The sequence below is a fragment of the Emys orbicularis genome, chromosome 5 (assembly GCF_028017835.1).
Source record: "Emys orbicularis isolate rEmyOrb1 chromosome 5, rEmyOrb1.hap1, whole genome shotgun sequence".
NCBI lineage: Eukaryota > Metazoa > Chordata > Testudines > Emydidae > Emys > Emys orbicularis.
Window position 1 is genome coordinate 139,564,873 of NC_088687.1, and position 20,813 is coordinate 139,585,685.

At 41.6% G+C, this 20,813-nt stretch overlaps 1 protein-coding gene across 1 annotated transcript in view; it reads left to right on the forward strand.

The window, feature by feature from the left end:
- The window catches only part of ATRN (attractin), a 243,572-nt gene that overhangs the window by 177,281 nt on the left and 45,478 nt on the right, over positions 1 to 20,813 (forward strand). Inside the window, exon 25 of the mRNA XM_065404708.1 lies at positions 297 to 358. Coding sequence (XP_065260780.1) covers positions 297 to 358 — 62 coding nt within the window. The remainder of the gene's footprint in view (positions 1 to 296; positions 359 to 20,813) is intronic.

Here is a 20,813-nt window from a genome sequence, read left to right on the forward strand (position 1 = left end):
GCCTCATTTACCAAAGTGATCTATTCCTGGACTGTAACTGGAAGAGCTGAATTATTTGTTTTGTTTTTAAAAAGAAATTTGGATGAAGCATTTCAAAACTTAATCTGAGGTCTGTTTCTTCTTCCTCAGAATACTACGTAATATTTGTTTTTAAAAAATCAACATGGTGTACATTTGAAGAAAATGAAGCAGTATTTCATAGTAATTGTTGATCCCAGCAGCAGTGTAATGATGAATTTTGGATATAAATTACCTGCCAGTGAAGTAACAGGAAAACATTTGTTTTTCTTTTACAGATTGCTTTCTCACAGCACAGCAACTTTATGGACCTCGTACAGTTCTTTGTGACATTTTTCAGGTACTTTTCATTTTAGGCAGATAAATATTTCAACTGTTTTAAGAAAGCTCCTTTGATCAATACACTGATTTATAGTTTATTAAAGTTAAACCATCATCTTTATCTAACATTTAAGTCTAGTGAATTGAAAGTACTACTATTAACATTTAAAATATTTTTTCTTGGTAAGGTTAAATTAGAGAAATTGGCTACACATCAGTGCAAGCGCACACCATCCTCTGAATAAAATGAGCCCTTATCCTCAGTGTGAAACAGGTTCATGATGCCATAAGAATGGAATCAACAGAAGTAAAAAAAATATTCTATTTCCTCTTCCATTCTTCAAAAGGGTGTTCTTAATAAGACCATGGGAAGTCTCCAGAAGTGATGAAAATTGGGTCCTTAGGATTTCATAAACTGATGTGCTGGATTTTCTAATTGTAGGGACTGTTAATATTTCATAACCATAATAATACTATATATAAGCTACTTAAGTAGCACTTTCAAGTAAACATTTCAAAGTGCCTTATGAACATTAAAGCCTCACAATCCTTTGTGAAGTAGGTAAGGATTATACACGTTTTACTCATGAGTAAACACATACAGAAATGGTATCCTGCCTGAGCTTTTACAGACATTCAGTGGCAGAAGAGGTCATAAAACCTAAGAGAACTGAGTTGGCATTTCATGAAGATCACTTATCAGGGCTCCTATATCAAACTTTTTTCGTAGTGTGGACTACATCTTAAAATAGTGCTGTGAGGACATTTTACAGTGGATGCTTGTTTACAGCAACAACTTGTAAGAGCGACTGCTGCTTGTGAGCAACATTTCCCCTGTGAACACTTTCCCTACTGTGAATTGTTGACACTCCCCATAACAGCAACAGTCCCTTAGGCTCAATGTAGCAAAAGGGCACTGATCTGTTCCTACTAATAAGCATCTACTGTATATGGTTTACTTCCTGTCTCATTCATGTTGATATGGAGTAAAATCTTGTTCCCATTGAAGTAAATGAGGGTTCTTCTTCAAGTAGTGTCCTTGAGGGTGCTCCACTTCAGATACGCATGTGCCTCTCAAGCCTTTGATTGGAGATTTTCTGTTAGTAGCATCTGTTCGACCTATGCATGCACACTATACAACTTTGCGCCACGCTCCCAGGGCATATAGGGCTGCGTGGGCAAATCGCCCTCAGTTCCTTCTCTCCAACCTCCGCCTGAGACGGAGCTCTAGTGTGCCTGCTTTGTGTGTGCCTCAGGGTGTTTTGTAGTTTAGTTCAGTGTTTCTAGTTAGTGTTAGTTGCTAGAATAAAATCAGTTAGATAGATGTGAGAGGTTTCATTTTTTTCTCCCCCTGCCCCTCCTTTTTTCCCCCCTCCCCCATTTTTTCTGGTAAGCTTATTTGGTCTGGCTGGGTATGCCCGGCTTATCAAGTTTCAAAAGCTGCTTCTCTTGTTGGGCGACTGTTCCAATCAGCAACAGCCACTCTAAATGTATCCATTGCGTGGGAGAGTCCCATATCTCTCAAAAGTGTAACTTTTGCCTGGCTCTAAAATCTAGAGCTCAGAAGAATTGGGAGACCAAACTGAAGCTGCTGCTGATGGAGCACTCCCTTCGACCTCCTTCCGACTGAGGTCAGCAGACCACACACCTTCCACCTTCCCTCCCCCTGCCATTCATCTGTCTCCAGACAGTGTCCCTTTGGCTAAGGTCTTGCCTAGAAGGGGGAAGATCTCAGAGGACTTAGGGAAGGTTTTGAAGCAGAGGAGCTCAGTCTCCCACCACAAGGAGCCAGCTCCCAAGAAGTTCTGATATCCTGCTAGGTTTATGGTGTTGGAGGCCTCAGTCTCTCAACTCGGTACTTTCGAGGCGGAAGACTCTCTTCCTCCAGTACCAGTGGAGCAGGGAGACCCCAGAGCACTTCAGAGAAACATAACGCCGGCAGAGCCCCAGTACCATCTGCCTCCAGATCAGCACCATCTATTTCAGACTTACCAATGGTGCCTTCCCACTCGGCACCCTCAGTACTGACAAAATCAAAGCACACCCCTTCGGCCCCAATGCCTACGCACTCCAAACCTACGTTACTGCCCAAGTCAACTGGCGTGTCAGTACCGACCCGCTTGGAGCCTCAGAAATTCCTTTACTCCATGGACTTGTCAGTGTTGGATGAGCTGGAGTCTCCACTACTTAAGGGTACTGAATGACACTGAGTACCAAGATCAGTCTCTAGATTACCTGTGCTTCCTGCTACTGCAGAATTCTCCACCTTTCTTTACTTGCCCCCACCCCCTCTCCCACATTGGAGGACATTGAGGAGGATAAAGGAGACATTCAGTCAGCCTCCTCCTTATCTGTGTGGGGTTCCCCTCTGCATCATTACAGAAACTCATATTTTGACAAAAAGACCCTCAGCCACATGAGGGGTGGTGGAATCAGTCCTGGATATCAGCCCCTCTCCCATATGGGCCTCTCCAATGGTCTTATTGGGATCCTTAGACAGCTTATTGGCAGCAATTTTCCAGACCTCTGGCTCCACTGCACCAGGAAACTAGGGTCACAAATGCCCCTGTTTTTTCTTCATCTCCAGACAAGGCAGTCGTGCTTCTACCATCATCGATGACTGATGATTTTCATAAATTCCAGGACCTTGTGAAGAGAGTGGCAAACAAATCCAGATACTTCTTGAAGAGGTTAAAGATTCACATCACAAGCTCCTGGCCTTTTTGCAGTTGGTGACAGCCACCCGGGTAGTGCTATCAGTTAATGAAGCACTCCTGGATCCTGCAGAGACTGTGTGGCAAACTTCTGCCATCATATAGCCAAGTTGTAAATGGGCAGATAAGAAATATATTACCGTCAGGGACTCAGAATTTTTGTTTTCCCACCCCCACCTAATTTCTTGGTGGTGGCTGCCGTAAACGAGTGAGAGAGACAAAATTACTCCACATCTTCTCCTTATGATAAGGACCAGAATGGTTAGACCTTCTTGGATGGAAGGCCTACTCATCTATGACCCTCCAGTTTCGAATCACAAACTATCAGGCAATCATGGCCAAGAATAACTACATGAGTTACAACAAGTTTGCATCCTCGATTGAACATCTTCCACAGGAGCATAGAGAACGCTTCCATGCTGTTATTAAGAAGGGTTAGTTATTAGCCAGACCCTCTCCAAGCGTCCTTGGATGCCACGGACATTGCCGCTAGATCCATCTCCACAGCAGTTGTCATGCACAAGGAGTTGTGGCTCCAGTTGTCAAGATTCCTGAGAGGTTCATAACATGGTGGAAGACCTCCTGTTCGGTCAGAAGCTCTTCTTGGGAGCTATGAATTAGGCTCTGTACATGTGAAGGTCTCCAGGGCCACATTGAGGTATCTTGTTATATACACCCCTACAAACAAGAGGAGATTTAGCAGGACTCAAACTTCCCAGAGATCGTGCCTGGCTCAGTTCTCTGGTTTTCACAGAACTGCTGAGCCTGCTAGAAAAAGACAAATTCCAAAGGTAAAGAGCTTCCCACCCTCCTTCAACTAGTAACCTGTCATAATCAAAACAGCAATCTTGATGTGTTGGTTGAGGGCTCAACTCCTCCCCCACCTCTAATTTGCAAGCTGCTACTTTCTGCCTACCTTCCCGCTTTTGGAGACTGCCTTTTCCATTTGTAACAGGACTGGTGGCGTATTACAACAGACAAGTGGGTCATGGAGGTTATAACTTTATATCTCATCCGCAACCCCACCGCCCTTCCTTGTTCCACTTTAGAGAGCCCTCTCATGAGATTATGCTGAGTCAAGAAGTACATTCTCTCCTTTGTTTAGGAGCAATAGAATCATTTCCATCCCCGCACAGGTGGAAAATATTTTACTCAAAGTATTTTCTCATGCCAAAGAAGGACAGACAGTGGAGACCAATCTTCGACCTAAGAACAAATTGTTAGTCTCAGAAGTTCCGGATGGTGACTGTGGCAGATTTAATCCCTTCTAAATAGACAAGAGATTGGTTTTTAGCCCTCGAACTGCAGGACAGTTATTTCCATATAGCAATATATCCCGTGCACAGGAGATTCTTGCACTTCACCATGGGCCAGGATCATTTTCATTACTGAGTATTTCCCTTCGGCCTGTCTTTTGGCCCCAATGGTGTTCTCAAAGGCTTTAGTAATAGTGCCGGCTGATCTTTGTCGAGAAGCAATTGTAGTCTTCCTGTATCTCAATGACTGGCTACTCAAGGGCTGATCTTTTGAAGCAGTACTAAATTCCACTCATACAGCTCTCTACCTTCCAGGAGTTGGGTCTCCAGCTAAACACAAAGTAGTCCAAGTCAGCCCCCGTACAGAGAATATAATTCATAGGGACATATTTGAATAGTTGGCAGCCACTTGCTATGATGCAGCTGGTGCTTTCCCTCCCCAGAGAATTGTAGCACACTGTACCAGATCAGAAATAGCTTCCAAGTGTTACTCAAAAACATTCTAGTGTCTGAGACGCACAGAGCTGCTACATGGGCTTCAGTGCATGTTTTATTAAACACTTTGCCTTGGTCCATGCCATCAGATCTGACTCAGCACTTGGTTCTGTTGTACAGGCTTAAGTCTTGGACTTGATACTGAAGCTCCCTCACTCTGCAGACTCCCAGCAAATGCTTTACTGATCATCAATGGTCCATTGACCAGTGTTTGAGATCCCCAGGTCTAAATGATATAAGTAAAGAAGTATTCCTCTGATGCTATCATATTAATAGAAACAGACTTTAAAAAAGAAGATACAAACATGAAATATATGCTAACACAAACCTAGAATTTAAAAATAAAATTAAGGGAGTGGCTGAATTGGACCGTTGACGGTGGTGGTTTTTCTATAAATCTCCTAGCAGGTGATACTGTAACATTTTAATAAAAACTTAACATGCCAGAAGAATAAGAATATCTAAGTTCACAATAGTGCTGTTTATCAATGTTTTCCATCCATCCATCTATAATGCATTCATTCTCTAAGAGTAGCAGTGACTATTAGCCTTCTTTCACACTATTTTACTTCACAATCCATGTAACATGCTAAATAACCAACCGCATTAGAACAGTATGATTCATATTTGCTGTTTAGAGTTAAACTGCGTTGAGATTTGTCTTGTTTTTGAAATTCCACGATGGAATGTTAGTCATGGTTCCATAATTAAGGTTGCAACCAGGCTCCATGATAAATAAGTCTTATTTTTAGTCCCTTATAACTTTGATTAGCAAAATAGAATTGATATGAAAATTTCCAGACTGATTTTTTTAAGGTGAAGGAGAATTTTTCTGCCAAGTCTGAAGAAAATTGTTAAAACTGTATTTGAACTATGGGCCATTTAAAAAAGGGGGGAAAAACCACCCTAACTTTGAAATTTTGATTGTCTAACATTTCTTTGAGTGCCATTGGCACACACACAAAAATATCTTATTTCACTCCTTCAGATTTCCCATGTAGTTGATCCTCCTTGAAAATTAATGCACAGACTGTATTTTTGTCATCACTTTGAAGGTTCTGCATAGTTATGCCCTAGTCTACATCAGCAGCCATATCTCATCCTATTGCCTCCTCTGGTATACCAATTATGCCAGTCACACTGTTCAGTTTGTCTTGTTTTGCATACAACTGTCTTTGTGGCGTTTTCCAAGCCAACCCCATACGTAGAATGCCCTTCCCTTTCTGGTCCAACAAAGCATCATCCTCTCTTCACTGAAATCGTTTCCTAAAAGCTCTCTCCTCCAGGGCTGCTAAAAAGAGACAGTGTGGTCAATTGGATAGGGTACTAAACTGGGTATCAGGACATCTGAGTGTCACAGTTTTAGGGCAACTGCACTTGTATTCCCCCTCTGTGGTCCCTCGAAGGCACCCACTATTAGGCTTCCAGCTCTGAGTTATCATCTCTCTTGAGTGGAGGCCTGCGTCTCACTCCCACCTGACCAGGGGATCTTTAAGGTTGCACAGTTCCCTGCTTGCACTGTGATATCCCCAGCAAGCCAGAGTGCCTAGAAGACCAACATCTTTGCTTTGCTTTCTTTCCAGAGGCCTATTATCAGTGTATTGCCACAGTTATAATTTACCACACAGCTCTTTCTAAGCAAGCACATTTATTATTAAGGTGAAAGCAGTACAGAGAAAACATATTAAAAACAACAGAAGAACCTACACGCATGCTAAAAAGCTTTCCAGAGGTCACCCCCAGCTCCAACCCCAGGCTCTTGTAGGTGTCAATTCTTCAAAACCACAGTTGGGTTTTCTTTGTAGTTACAAGTTCATAACCATCTCAGATTCAGAACCCAGGCTGGGCAGTTCAGCCATTTCTTTGTATAGTTGGGGCCTTTGATCTCCAGTCTCCAGGAACAGATAAATCATCAGACAGTGACCCATTCTTCAGGGTGTAGCTTCAAAAGGCTGGATTTTTTGTATAACTGCAGTGAAGAATTTGCATTTAACCTCTCCCTAGGTATTTCCCAGGAAATCCAGTTCACAGTATTGTCCCAAAAGTACATTCTCTGCAAATTGTTCAGTATACTCCTATATTAAAGGCCTCACATCACATTTCCCCCAGAGAGAGGTTACTTGCAGGCCCAGCCCACAATAATTCATAAACTTTTCATTTACAATGGACCCAAAAGATACTTAAACTTAATTCAGTATGGTCTCCCAAGGATATCCAGGAAATTGCCATATCAATCACACTGGGGTCTATTCCCAGCTCTGCCATTGACCTGTTGTATGACCTTGGTCAGATAATTTCTCCTCTGTTTCCCCTGCTCTGTGCCTCTGTTTATCGTCCTGTTCTGTCCTGTCTTGTCGATTTCTATTGTAAGCTCTTCAGGGAAGGGATTCTCTTTTGTGAGTATGTACACTACCACAATATCTGGACTGGGGCCTCTAGGTGCTACTGTAGCACAGATTATAAAAGTTATCAATACTGAATATTCCTTTGAGCTTTCCAGCACATCCTGTATCTATCTTCTTTTGTTAGGTTTTAAGCTCTTCAGGACAAGGGCTTTCTGAGTTGTATATTGCCAAGCACATTGGCAGCACTTAAGTATTATTTACAGAAACTCAGCTGTACCTAAGCAAAGTTAGGAACAATTTTTGTATCTAATTTTGTGCGTTCGTGTGTTAGGATGTTAGGTTTTAGAACTCTATATACGGAAATACAGAGCTATTTTACTGATTGCCTAACTTCTATCAGGGTCTGACCAGCTAAAAATGGCTTGGTTTGAACGTTTCATACTTTGCTTAGCCTATGCATAGATTTTAATGGTATGTAACTAATTTTTAAAATTAGCCATACTGTGTGGTACATCAATGCATTCTTTACATAGGAACATAAGAACGGCCATACTGGGTCAGACCGGTGGTCCATCTAACCCAATATCCTTTCTTCCAACATTGGCCAATGCCAGGTGCTTCAGAGGGAATGAACTGAACAAGTAATCATCAAGTGATCCATCCCGTTGCTCATTCCCAGCTTCTTGCAAACAGAGGTTAGGAACACTTCAGAGCATGGTTTTGCATCCCTGCCCATCCTGGCTGATAGCCATTGATGGACCTATCCTCCATGAACTTACCTAGTTGTTTTTTTTTTGAATCCTGTTATAGTCCTTTGTGGATACAGACTAACACGGCTACCACTCTGATATTTGTTATAGTCTTGGCCTTCACAGCATCCTCTGGCAAAGAGTTCCACAGGTTGACTGTGTGTTGTGTGAAGAAATGCTTCCTTTTGTTAGTTTTAAACCTGCTGCCTATGAATTTCATTTGGTTATCCCTTTGTTCTTGTATTATGAGAAGGAGTAAATAACATTTCCTTAAAAAAGCAACAGAGGGTCCTGTGGCACCTTTAAGACTAACAGAAGTATTGGAGCATAAGCTTGCGTGGGTGAATGCCCACTTCATCAGACGCAAGTAATGGAAATTTCCAGAGGCAGGTATAAATTAGTATGGAGATAACGAGGTTAGTTCAATCAGGGAGGGTGAGGTGCTCTGCTAGCAGTTGAGGTGTGAACACCAAGGGAGGAGAAACTGCTTCTGTAGTTGAATAGCCATTCACAGTCTTTGTTTAATCCTGATCTGATGGTGTCAAATTTGCAAATGAACTGGAGCTCAGCAGTTTCTCTTCGAAGTCTGGTCCTGAAGTTTTTTTGCTGTAAGATGGCTACCTTTACATCTGCTATTGTGTGGCCAGGGAGGTTGAAGTGTTCTCCTACAGATTTTTGTATATTGCCATTCCCGATATCTGACTTGTGTCCATTTATCCTCTTGCGTAGTGACTGTCCAGTTTGGCCAATGTACATAGCAGAGGGGCATTGCTGGCACATGATGGCATATATAACATTGGTGGACTTGCAGGTGAATGAGCCGGTGATGTTGTAGCTGATCTGGTTAGGTCCTGTGATGGTGTTGCTGGTGTAGATATGTGGGCAGAGTTGGCATCGAGGTTTGTTGCATGGGTTGGTTCCTGAGTTAGAGTTGTTATGGTGCGGTGCGTGATTGCTGGTGAGAATATGCTTAAGGTTGGCGGGTTGTCTGTGGGCAAGGACTGGCCTGCCCCCCAAGGTCTGTGAAAGTGAGGGATCATTGTCCAGGATGGGTTGTAGATCACTGATGATGCGTTGGAGAGGTTTAAACTGAGGACTGTAGGTGATGGCCAGTGGAGTTCTGTTGGTTTCTTTTTTGGGCCTGTCTTGTAGCAGGAGGCTTCTGGGTACACGTCTGGCTCTGTTGATTTGTTTCTTTATTTCCTTGTGTGGGTATCGTAGTTTTGAGAATGCTTGGTGAAACTGGACAGTCACTACGCAAGAGGATAAATGGACACAAGTCAGATATCAGGAATGGCAATATACAAAAACCTGTAGGAGAACACTTCAACCTCCCTGGCCACACAATAGCAGATGTAAAGGTAGCCATCTTACAGCAAAAAAACTTCGGAACCAGACTCCAAAGAGAAACTGCTGAGCTCCAGTTCATTTGCAAATTTGACACCATCAGATCAGGATTAAACAAAGACTGTGAATGGCTATTCAACTACAAAAGCAGTTTCTCCTCCCTTGGTGTTCACACCTCAACTGCTAGCAGAGCACCTCACCCTCCCTGATTGAACTAACCTCGTTATCTCCATACTGATTTATACCTGCCTCTGGAAATTTCCATTACTTGTGTCTGATGAAGTGGGCATTCACCCACGAAAGCTTATGCTCCAATACTTCTGTTAGTCTTAAAGGTGCCACAGGACCCTCTGTTGCTTTTTACAGATTCAGACTGACACGGCTACCCCTCTGATACTTAACATTTCCTTATTTACTTTCGCCACACCAGTCATGATTTTATAGACTTCTATCTTATCACCCCCCCTTAGTTGTCTCTTTTCACGCTGAAAAGTCCCAGTTTTATTAATCTCTTCTCCTATGGAAGCTCTTCCATAATCCTAATCATTTTTGTCACATTGGAATTGGAATTGGAAAAGGTACAGAAGAGGGTATCTTTTTTTGAGATGGGGCGACCACATCTACACACAGCATTCAAGATGTGGACATACCATAGATTTATATAGAGGCAATATGATATTTTCTGTGTCTTATTATCGATCTCTTTCCTAGTGATTCCCAACATTCTGTTAGCTTTTTTGACCACCACTGCACATTAAGTGAATGTTTTCAGAGAACTATCCACAATGACTCCAAGATCTCTTTCTTCAGTGATTACAGCTAATTTAGACCCCCATCATTTTATATGTATAGTTGGGATTATGTTTTCCAATGTGCATTACTTTGCATTGATCGAGTTTCCAAGTCTCGTAGTTCCATACATGTGTTAATCTGTGCAAGGAGGGCAAGGAGATGCAGTAAGAGACAAGAACTCTGTAATTTCAAAGATCCCAGTAGGATGGGGAGTCCTACTGGGATTCCAAACGATTGCACGATTCCAAATCTCAGCTCAGTTTATGAAGGAACAGGGAAACCTGCAGAGCCCCAAAAGCTCTACAGGGCAAACAGTCATAGGTTGCTGAAAGCCAGTAATCCAGTAGAACATTCATACTCCAGAGAATAGTGTGACGTAGGGCTGGCTGGGACTAAATTCTACTCTGGCCTTGTACTTAATTTCCTTTTTTATTTAACAACCAAGTTCCTCTCCTTCAAAAGATTTGGAGCTTGAAGTTCAGTGATTCTGAATGCCTGCAGCTTCCTTTGCTTTCAGTTGGAGTTAGGGCCCTCAACAACTTTGAAAATCAGGTCCAAGTTTGCTAGTTAACTTTACAGTTATTATTCCATACAGTAGCTTTTTATTTTAAGCTCCAAAAATGTCAGCAGATAAAGGTTGAGAAAAATGGCTCTTACTGGCTCATTAATATTTCATTATAATTGAAACTGTAAGAGAAATGATATTCTAACCACTGTTAACCTTTTCTAAAACCGAATGAATTGCAAGGAAACGTTTTCTTCCCCCTCCTTCCCTTCCTGCTGTTTTCTTCCCTCAAAGCTTAAGCTATTGAAAGGTGGGGGTTTTTTGTATGCACAGACTGTGGTTTTTAAAAAGTGTCAATTTTTTCCTTCAAAATCTATTCCTCCCCATTCCCACTTCCCTAGTAATTTTTGTAACAGTATGCAAAATAGTTTTGTACAAAAGGCATTATTAAAAGCCTTCAGTCCCTACTAATCTCATGCCACCTACATCTGATTTCATTTCCTGTTATCTTTTTACTAGCATCCTGTGTTTCTCCGCAGGGATCGGTTCTGGGTATGGTTCTGTTCAATATCGTCATCAATGATTTAGATAATGGCATAGAGAGTACACTTATAAAGTTTGCAGACGATACCAAGCTGGGAGGGGTTGCAAGTACTTTGGAGGATAGGATTAAAATTCAAAATGATCCGGACAAACTGGAGAAATGGTCTTAAGTAAATAGGATGAAATTCAATAAGGACAAATGCAAAGTACTCCACTTAGGAAGGAACAATCAGTTGCACACATACAAAATGGGAAATGACTGTCTAGGAAGGAGTACTGTAGAAAGGGATCTGGGGGTCATAGTGGATCACAAGCTAAATATGAGTCAACAGTGTAACGCTGTTGCAAAAAAAGCAAACATCATTCTGGGATGTGTTAGCAGGAGTATTGTAAGCAAGACATGAGAAGTAATTCTTCCGCTCTACTTTGCACTGATTAGGCCTCAAGTGGAGTATTGTGTCCAGTTCTGGGCGCCACCTTTCAGGAAATATGTGGACAAATTGGAGAAAGTCCAGAGAAGAGCAACACAAATGTTTATAGGTCTAGAAAACATGATCTGTGAGCGAAGATTGGAAAAAATTGGGTTTGTTCAGTCTGGAGAAGAGAAAATTGAGAGGGGACATAACAGCTTTCAAGTGCATTAAATGTTACAAGGAGGAGGGAGAAAAATTGTTCTTCTTAATCTCTGAGGCTAAGACAAGAAGCAATGGGCTTAAATTGCAGCAAGGGAGGTTTAGGTTGGACATTAGGAAAAACTTCCTAACTGTCAGAGTTGTTAAGCACTGGAATAAATTGCCTAGGGAGGTTGTGGAATCTCCATCATTGGAAATTTTTAAGAGTAGGATAGACAAACACCTGTCAGGGATGGTCTAGATGTACTTAGTCCTGCCACGAGTGCAGTGGACTGGACTAGATGACCTCTGGAGGTCCCTTCCAGTCCTATGATTCTATGATCCCTCCTTAAAGCCTGCTGCTTCCAGGGATATTTGCTACTGCTTCTCCCCAGTTTCATCATAGTCTTATCTTTCTTGAGCTGGTATTCTGTGTATTTTTCTTTGCGATCTTTAGGGGAGGCATTGTGTTTTTATTTGTTTGTAAAGCTCCATATAAATTTATTTTGCTATGTAAGTGATTATCCATATATAATTCTGCTTATTTTATTTTGATGAAGTGGCTAATTTGATTTTAATTTCAGGAATCACCATTAGGGGGAGCAGCGTGTATAGTGGCACAATAGCTGAGGAGGCACTTTTACGTACTATATATTGGTCTGCTTGTTGTAAGCCTTTCACTATTGTTTTTGCAAAGCAGGAATATGTCACATTGCAATAATTCAGATCTCCTGGAGTCTTGCAGTAGATGTTTTCTTTGATATTCTTTGATTATCCATTGACTTATTTTATAGTCATTATATGTTACTATTTATAAAGATCACACAAAATCCAATCTCAGATCCATTTTTCTGAGAAACAGCAGAGCTCATGTCCCAACTAGGCTCTAAAAATAATATAGGCACACTGATTTATGAACAATCTGAAGCCAAATCTCCCTGGTATCAGCTCAGAAGACTTCTGACCTGCATATGCAGCCAAACATGTTGTTCCCTCCCAAAGTGCAGTCTCTCCTGCCTAGTCTCTGTCAGACACGGTCCATCGCTATTCTCAGCACCTTAACCACCTCGTGTCTTGCACAGACTTGAATCCCACAGATGAGAAAGGCAGATTTCTCCTGGTAGTATGAAGTCGATCCCCACACTTGATAGAGACAAGTGACAGTCCATTACAGCATAGAACATTTGAGATAAAGCAGTGAGGCTTCTCTGTGTGTTTCCCAACCCCACAAGTTCTGACAATGGAGCCAAACCTATGCAGTTGAGGAGCTGACCTCCATTACTCTACCTTCTCCTTCACCCTTGACTCCTTTGCTCCTCTTTCCTATTGTAAGGTCCACTCTGCCACTCCCAGCCCCGATTCACCTCAAATATCCATTTCCTTCACTCCTGCTCTTGCTCAGAGTCGTGTGTCTGGCAGAAATCTCATGACCATACTGACTTCCTCTACTACGAATTTGTTCTCTCTTCTTTTTGGTTCTGCCATCTTCATAGCCAAGTCACACTGCTTCTCACCCTCGTTGAATTCCATGTCTGTAATCCCAACCAGTTTTTCACCACCTTTGACTCCCTCCTCAAACCCACTCCCCTACCCCCAGTTTCTGCTCTAAACAGGATTTTACTGATCTCTTCAAATTGAAATATGACAAGACCTTCCCAGATCTGGGAAATCTGTCCATACAACTTATGAATTCTGGCTGATGTTATAAAGTTCTGAAACATGTTTTATCATGGAATGCCTCTTTGTGGATGCGGAATCCATTATTTGGTGACAAGGTTGTAAGCAGTCTCTCCTGGAACAAATACAAAAGAGTTTTTGTTAACTTTGATTGTGGTGAGGAACCTGAGGCAAGGAAATGCATGTAAATCTTTTTCACACTCTCTCTCCTCCCCTGATGTCATAGGCACAGAAGTTTCTCATCTGGGCTCCTGCTAACCCTTCCATTTGCTCTAATGACCCCATGCCATCTCATCTCCCTCACCCCACTTTCATCCCCTCCTTACCCTCTCTTCTTCCTCTGATTCTGACCCTTTTAATACAAACATGCTTTAATCTCTCACATATTTAAAAAAAAAAAAAATCCTTGACCCCACTTGTGTCTCCATCTACTGCTGCATCTCTCTTCTCCCTTTCATCTCTGTATTCATTGCACACACTACCAACATTATTGTCTGGTGTTCCTCTCCTCCAGTTCCATCCTAGATTCTTTCCCATCCAGCTTCTGCCCTTTGCACTCCACTGAAAGTGCTCTCACTAGTCTCTGACATCTTTCTGTGCATACTCAGAACGTGTTCTCTATCCTCCTCCTCCTCAATCTGTTAGCCACCTTTGACACGTCAATCACATTCTTGTTCTTGGAATCTTGTCCTACCTCATCTTTTGAGATTCAGTCCTCCTCAAATTCTCCTATCTCTCTAATCATTCCTTCAGTATGTCATTTGGCCAATCCTCCTCATCCATCTCAAACCTTTTGTGGGGGTTCCCCACACAATTCTGTTCTTGGTCCTCTTCTCCCTCTAAACATTGTCTCTGGGCAATTCATCCACAACTAATAGTCTCTGTGCTGATGACTTTCAGATCTACCTCTTCACACCAGAAAAATTTCCTGTCCAAACTAAAATCTCTGCCTGCCTTTCAGACCCCCACCTTCTAAATGTGCAGCTATCAGCTTCAGGTCAGCTAGCCAAAAGAGAGCTCTTAATCTCTACATACACCCTTTCCTTTTTGAGTCACTGTGGGCAACGTGATATTCCTTCTTGTCACTCAGTCTCATAACCTTGGCATCATCTTCAACATGGACCCCACTTTAGATCTTCACATTCAGGCTATCTCCAAATCTTTCTATTCTTGCTGCACAATATTTCTAAAATAACAGCCTTTCCTCTCCATCCACACAGCTGAAACTCTTTCCCAACCTCTGCTCACCTCCTGTTTCAACTACTGTAACATCCTCTTCTTTGGTTTGACAAATGCAATCTTATCCCATAGGTACCCATTCAGAATTCTGCTGCAAAGCTAAACTTTCCTGGCTCATCACTGACCACATCACATCCCTCTTTACATCCCTCCATTGGTGCCCATTCTCCATCACATCAAACACAAACTATTGATCTTCCCATGCAAGGCCCACCGCAGCATCTCTACCCTACCTATCATTTCTCATATGCTGTTGAGCGGTCAATTCCTACCTCTGATCAGCCCATAATGCAAGCCTCCATAACCCCCTTCCACTTGTTTGAAAATTTAACAAGTGCCTTCATGCTTTCTCCTATGTTGTCCCTCATGCATGGAAACTATTTCTTGTAAGGTTCTGCAAAATACCTTACTATTCTCCTTCAAATATCTCCTTAAAACTCTTCCTTTGCAGTGAAGCCTATAAAGAAAAAATATGTAGTGGGTGAGCTGAGATCAGCACCTATCTACAATGTGTAGGAAAATTGCTGCATGATCGTGGGGGACTTCAATTTGGGTGCCATAAGCTGGAGGTCTCATGCTGCCAGTACTAAAACATCCTTGGATTTTTTAAACATAATTGATGACAATTTCCAAATTGAAAAGGTGTCACAGCCAACACCGGGGAATTCTGTTTATATTAGAACTTCTCCTAACAGATAAAGAGGAACTGATCACAGAACTAAAAATTAATGGCAGTTTAGGTCAAGTGATCATGACTTGAACACATTTATATTATGTATGCAGAATAAAGTCCAGAGTAGTAATACATGTATATACACTTGGGGCTTTAACAGGGCCAATTCCACCAAACTGGAAATCAGTTATGAGCCAAATCAACTAGTAGGAAGAATTCAATCAGAAAAATGTGAATGATAATTGGGACTCATTTAAGAACACCTTACGAGGTGCCCTAGAAGCCACAATTGAGAAAGAAGGGTGTGCTGGATAAAAAAAAACAACAACCTGATTTAGAGGGGATGTGAAGGCAGCTGTAGGAGCACTGGGCAAATTCCAGAAGACTGGAAGAAAACTAATGTTATACCAATTTTTTTAAAGGGGCAAATAAGATAACCTAGGTTATTATAGGCCTGTCAGCTTGACACTGATCCTGAGCAAGATAATGAAACAGCTGATATGGGTCTCAATAAAGAGCTAAAGGAGGGTAATTTATGCGAATGAACATGGGTTTATAGAAAATAGATCCTGTCTAACTTGATACCTTTTTTTTTTTTAAGAGATTACAAGTTTGATCAATAAAGGTAATCGTGCTGATGTTATATGCTTAGACTTCTCTAAGGCATTTGACTTGGCCCTGCATGACATTTTGATTAAAAAAACGCAAACAATATAAAATTAATATGGCACATTTTAAATGAATTAAAAACTGGCTAACTGATAGGTCTCAATGTAATTGTAAATGGGGAATCATCATCAAATGGGCATGTTTCTAGTAGGTGATCGGTTCTTGATGCTATACTATTTAACATCTTTATCAATGACCTGGAAGAAAACATAAAATCACTAATAAAGTTTGTAGATGAGACAAATACTGATTTGTGAGGGACCATAAATAATGAAGAGGACAGGTCACTGAATGATCACTGAGTGATCTGGATCATTTGGCAAATTGGGCGCAGGCAAACAATATGCATTTTATATGGCTAAATGTAAATGTATACATCTAGGAACAAAGAATGCAGGTCATATTTACGGGATGAGGGACTCTAGCCTGGAATCAGTGACACTGATAAGGATTTGGGGGTCATGGTGGATAATCAGCTGAACGCGAACTCCCAGTATAATGCGGTGGCCGGAAGAGCTAATGCGATCTTGGAATATGTAAACAGAAGAATCTCGAGTAGGAGTAGAGAGGTTACTTTATTTGGCACTGGTTGCGACTGCTGCTGGAACACTGTGTCTAGTTTTGGTGTCCACAATTCAAGAAGGAGGTTGATATATATTGGAGAGGGTTCAGAGAAGATCCATGAAAACTAGTAAATGATTAGAAAACCTGCCTTATAGTGATAGACTCAAGAAGCTTGATCTATTTAACTTAATAAAGAGAAGGTTAAGGGGTGACTTGATTACAGCTTAGAAGTATCTACATGCGGAACAAATATTTAGTAATGGGCTCTTCAGTCTAGTAGAGAAGAGTATAACATAATCCAATGGCTGAAAGTTTGAAGTTTTGTTTGTACAGTACCTAGCACAATGGGGCGCACCCTATGAATGGGGCCATAGGCACTACTGCACTTCAAATAGCAATAATCACATAATGGTTGTGGTCCTCCCCAGAAGAAGAGGAGACACTTACTGGACCTAAGGGCAGCAAGCTGGCATTCCTCAGGTTTGGTATCTAGCTCCAGAGAGAACCACCTCCTGGTCCATTAATTCTACAGCAATGCAGTTTCATAACTAAATAACTGGTGGGAGGAGGCAGAAGTTCAAAGTTCTGTTTTGTAGGTGATGCAGATTTGTGTCCTGGGCAGAGACTGATCCTTTGGCAGCTTTCAGTGTAAGCATGTTATGAACTTGTTCTCCCACAGTAACTGCTCTCTTTCCTTCAGATTTGAGAGAGTGCTTTTTCATAGTAGTCCTTACAAATGCCAGAATCCTACCGAATTCATCTGATTATCTTCACTTCTTTACATTGGATACAGCTGCTGTGTACTAACAGATGCTGTGTCCATTCTGGAAGCGGCAGCATTTCAGGTTTTCACACATTCCAAGGCTAGAAAGAACCATTGTGATTTTTCTAGTCTGACCTCCTGTATAACACAGGCCAGAGAAGTTTCCCAAAATAATTCCTAGAGCAGATCTTCAAGTCAAACATCTAATCTTGATTTTAAAATTGCCAATGATGGTTGTAGCAAGATCAATACATGCATGTACTGGGAGAAATTTGAGATGGAAAGACACTAGATGAAAGTAAGATTAAATTTATAGTAATATTTTATAAATACTTAGCTAGGACTGATATTTTTCCTGGGGACATTTCCCATCCTCGTATATGGGGAAGGATACCAGTCTACTCTTTGGTATCATGGGTAGAAGAGCAGCAGCGCTGGCAATAGGACATTCTGCTCAGGCAGTGAATAAAGTGGCAGGCTTTTCATGGCTGCTTCTCCTGTGTGCTGCCACTCATGCAAATCTATTTCACTCATTAAATATAAATAAGGTTGGTACCTTTCCTAGATATTGCAGGATCATTCTCATTTTACTAGGGGGACTTTGCAAGTAGGTTTAACTACCGTTTTCAGAGTTCAAATGGCCAGTGTGTTTTCTGAGCGAGGCCAAAGAAGATGAAACAATTTCCTACCCAAAAGGTATTTTTGATTCAGTCATCCTGCTGCGAATGATAAAATTCAAGAGTGTACCAGACTGTAACACTCTTATAATGGCAACTGTTCAAGATGAAGTGGGTGATGGTTTATTAAACCCTTATGGTGTCTTCCACAATAAGGAAAGTTCATTAATCTGTAAATTAGGTCCTTCCCTCCTTTGCTATTAGCATCAGGTAGCAGTTCAGCAAATACCAGCTGTGCAGTGGCAATGCATGCATTACTAAAGAAGCTATTTAACCAGTCTGTTTAGCCTAGCATCATTATACAGTCAACCACTCAGGCTTTATGTATTGGTTCTATCTTGTTTGGATTTTAATGCATGGAACAGCTAAAATGTGACCTATAACTCTCCACACATTAAAAGTTACTTTCAGATAGCACTTAAATAGTTTCCACTTCATCAGAATAATTTGAAATGTTTTTCTAGTAATCATCTCGGTGCTTTCAGAAATTACAAATTGACTTTCACACGCTAAGGCACATTAGAGCCAAAGCTGCAGTATATTTCGAGATTTAAAACTGCCATTTTTACTAGCCATTCTAATGTTGATAAATATTGTAGGGTAGTTCAGTCATTTGGGCCTTAATGTGCCAGCTGGATTTTCTCCTCTCGTTGTCAGGATTCTTCTTACAATGTCTTCCTCTCCAGTGTCATGTAAAAATGAAAACTTACTGGTTATAAGAATTTTAAGGACACTGAAGAGTGCAAGGAAATTGTCAGAGAGAGGGGTGGAGAGGCGGCTGGGATGCTTGAGGTTTTGGTCAGAATTTATTTTAAGGATACATTTATGGATTATAAGAAGTTAATAAATTATAGACACTTAAATGGTTAATCAAATTGAGTCTAGCAGTCAATAAGTTACTTATAACCTTCTGTAATACCCTCTGCTGATGTGCCTATGACCGTCTAACATGCACAACTCATGTAATAGCCTTATAACATCTTTTTATCATTTATTAATCCTTTATAAACTATAAATGCACCCTTAATATAAAGCATGAAGATTTTTTTTTCTGTCGCTGCTGTAGATAAGAGTTAAAAATAGACTTGCGGTTAAATGTGATAGGATCTAGTCCTGAGCCATGGGTCTTAGTTTCCATCCCATAGAGGCTAAAAAAAACCCAATGTGGTGGTCTTTCAGTGGCTCAGTTACCATTGTCTTACACTTAGCTATTGCCTCAATTTTCTCTTTTGCTCTCCTCAATTTGAAAAACTGAACTAGTCTTAAACTGTGCTCAGCATCATTATTTTCAGCCTTCTCAGAGTGGGCAGCATTGGTGGGTCCAGTACCGGTGCTAAACATACAGTCTAGCCTTATTTTTTCAATAGCGTTCAAAATGCGCTGAGGCTTTTACTGCAGAGTGAATATCACTCCTGCGCACCTCTTTAAGAGATGTAGGTAGGTGGAAAAAAGATGGAGAAGAGGTGCTGTTCAGGGTGGCGGGAGCTGCAAAGAGAAGACCTAACCCAGCAGTGGCCAGATTGTGTTGCAGGACAGAAGAGGCTGCTGTTAGATGAACAGAGATAGAAGGGAGTGGAGTCGACAGAGCTAAGGCCAGAAGGAGGCTGGAGTAAGTCCCACAGGGAGAGTCAGTTGGTTTTTGTTTGAAATAAGGGCATTTTGAAATTGTTGAATGGTCTTAGTTCACAATGAGAGTGGAATACAGAACATCATGGCCACGTGTGTGAAGGCAAGCCAGCAGCATTGTGTTGAAGTGTGGAGAGCAGTGACTCTTGGTGCATACACATGACTGCCACATGTTAGTAATTCTGGAGAATACTGTCCATTAGTTCAGTGTTTGTGGTGTTGCTTGTGAAACAGGTGGAAGAAATGGGGATGTTAGCAGAAAGCAGACCTCTCCAAATCACAGTATAATGCTGTTACCTATTTCAGACTATTTTACTCTGAGTAAACCCAAGAGATCTTGCTTTCAGTTTGGTCCTGCGGCTTTGCCATTAGATGACATCCTTTAGTGTACCAAGTAAACACTGCATTTTACTCCTCTAGGCGTGCTGCTGAAAGATGCAGTGCAGTGGGGGGGAATATGTGTGTTCCTTATTGGCTTTATATCTTTCACATGTATTTGCTGCCTCCTTGTGACAGTACAAAAAGCTTATCAGTGTTGTTCCTCTGCAAAATGTAGTGTAGCATTTAAAATGTTTTAGAAAAATCAGATAACTAGTCCTAATTTTGAATTTTTATTTATACTTTTCTCAAATAGTCTTGGTTATGATATTGGCATATTGGGCTGTATTAGTAGGAGCATTGCCAGCAGATCGAGGGAAGTGATTATTCCCCTCTATTCAGCACTGGTGAGGCCACAGCTGTAATATTGTGTCCAGTTTTGGTCCCCCCACTACAGAAAGGATGAGGACAAATTGGACAGAGTCCAGCGGCGGGCAACAAAAATGATTAGGGGGCTGGGGCACATGACTTACGGGAAGAGGCTGAGGGAACTGGGGTTATTTAGTCTGCAGAAGAGAAGAGTGAGGGGGGATTTGATAGCAGCCTTCAACTACCTGAAGGGGGGTTCCAAAGAGGATGGAGCTCGGCTGTTCTCAGTGGTGGCAGATGACAGCACAAGAAGCAATGGTCTCAAGTTGCAGTGAGGGAGGTCTAGGTTGGATATTAGGAAACATTATTTCACTAGGAGGGTGGTGGAGCACTGGAATGGGTTACCTGGGGGGAGGTGGTGGGATCTCCATCCTTAGAGGTTTTTAAGGCCCGGCTTGACAAAGCCTTGGCTGGGATGATTTAGTTGGTGTTGGTCCTGCTTTGAGCAGGGGGGTCGGACTAGATGACCTCCTGAGGTCTCT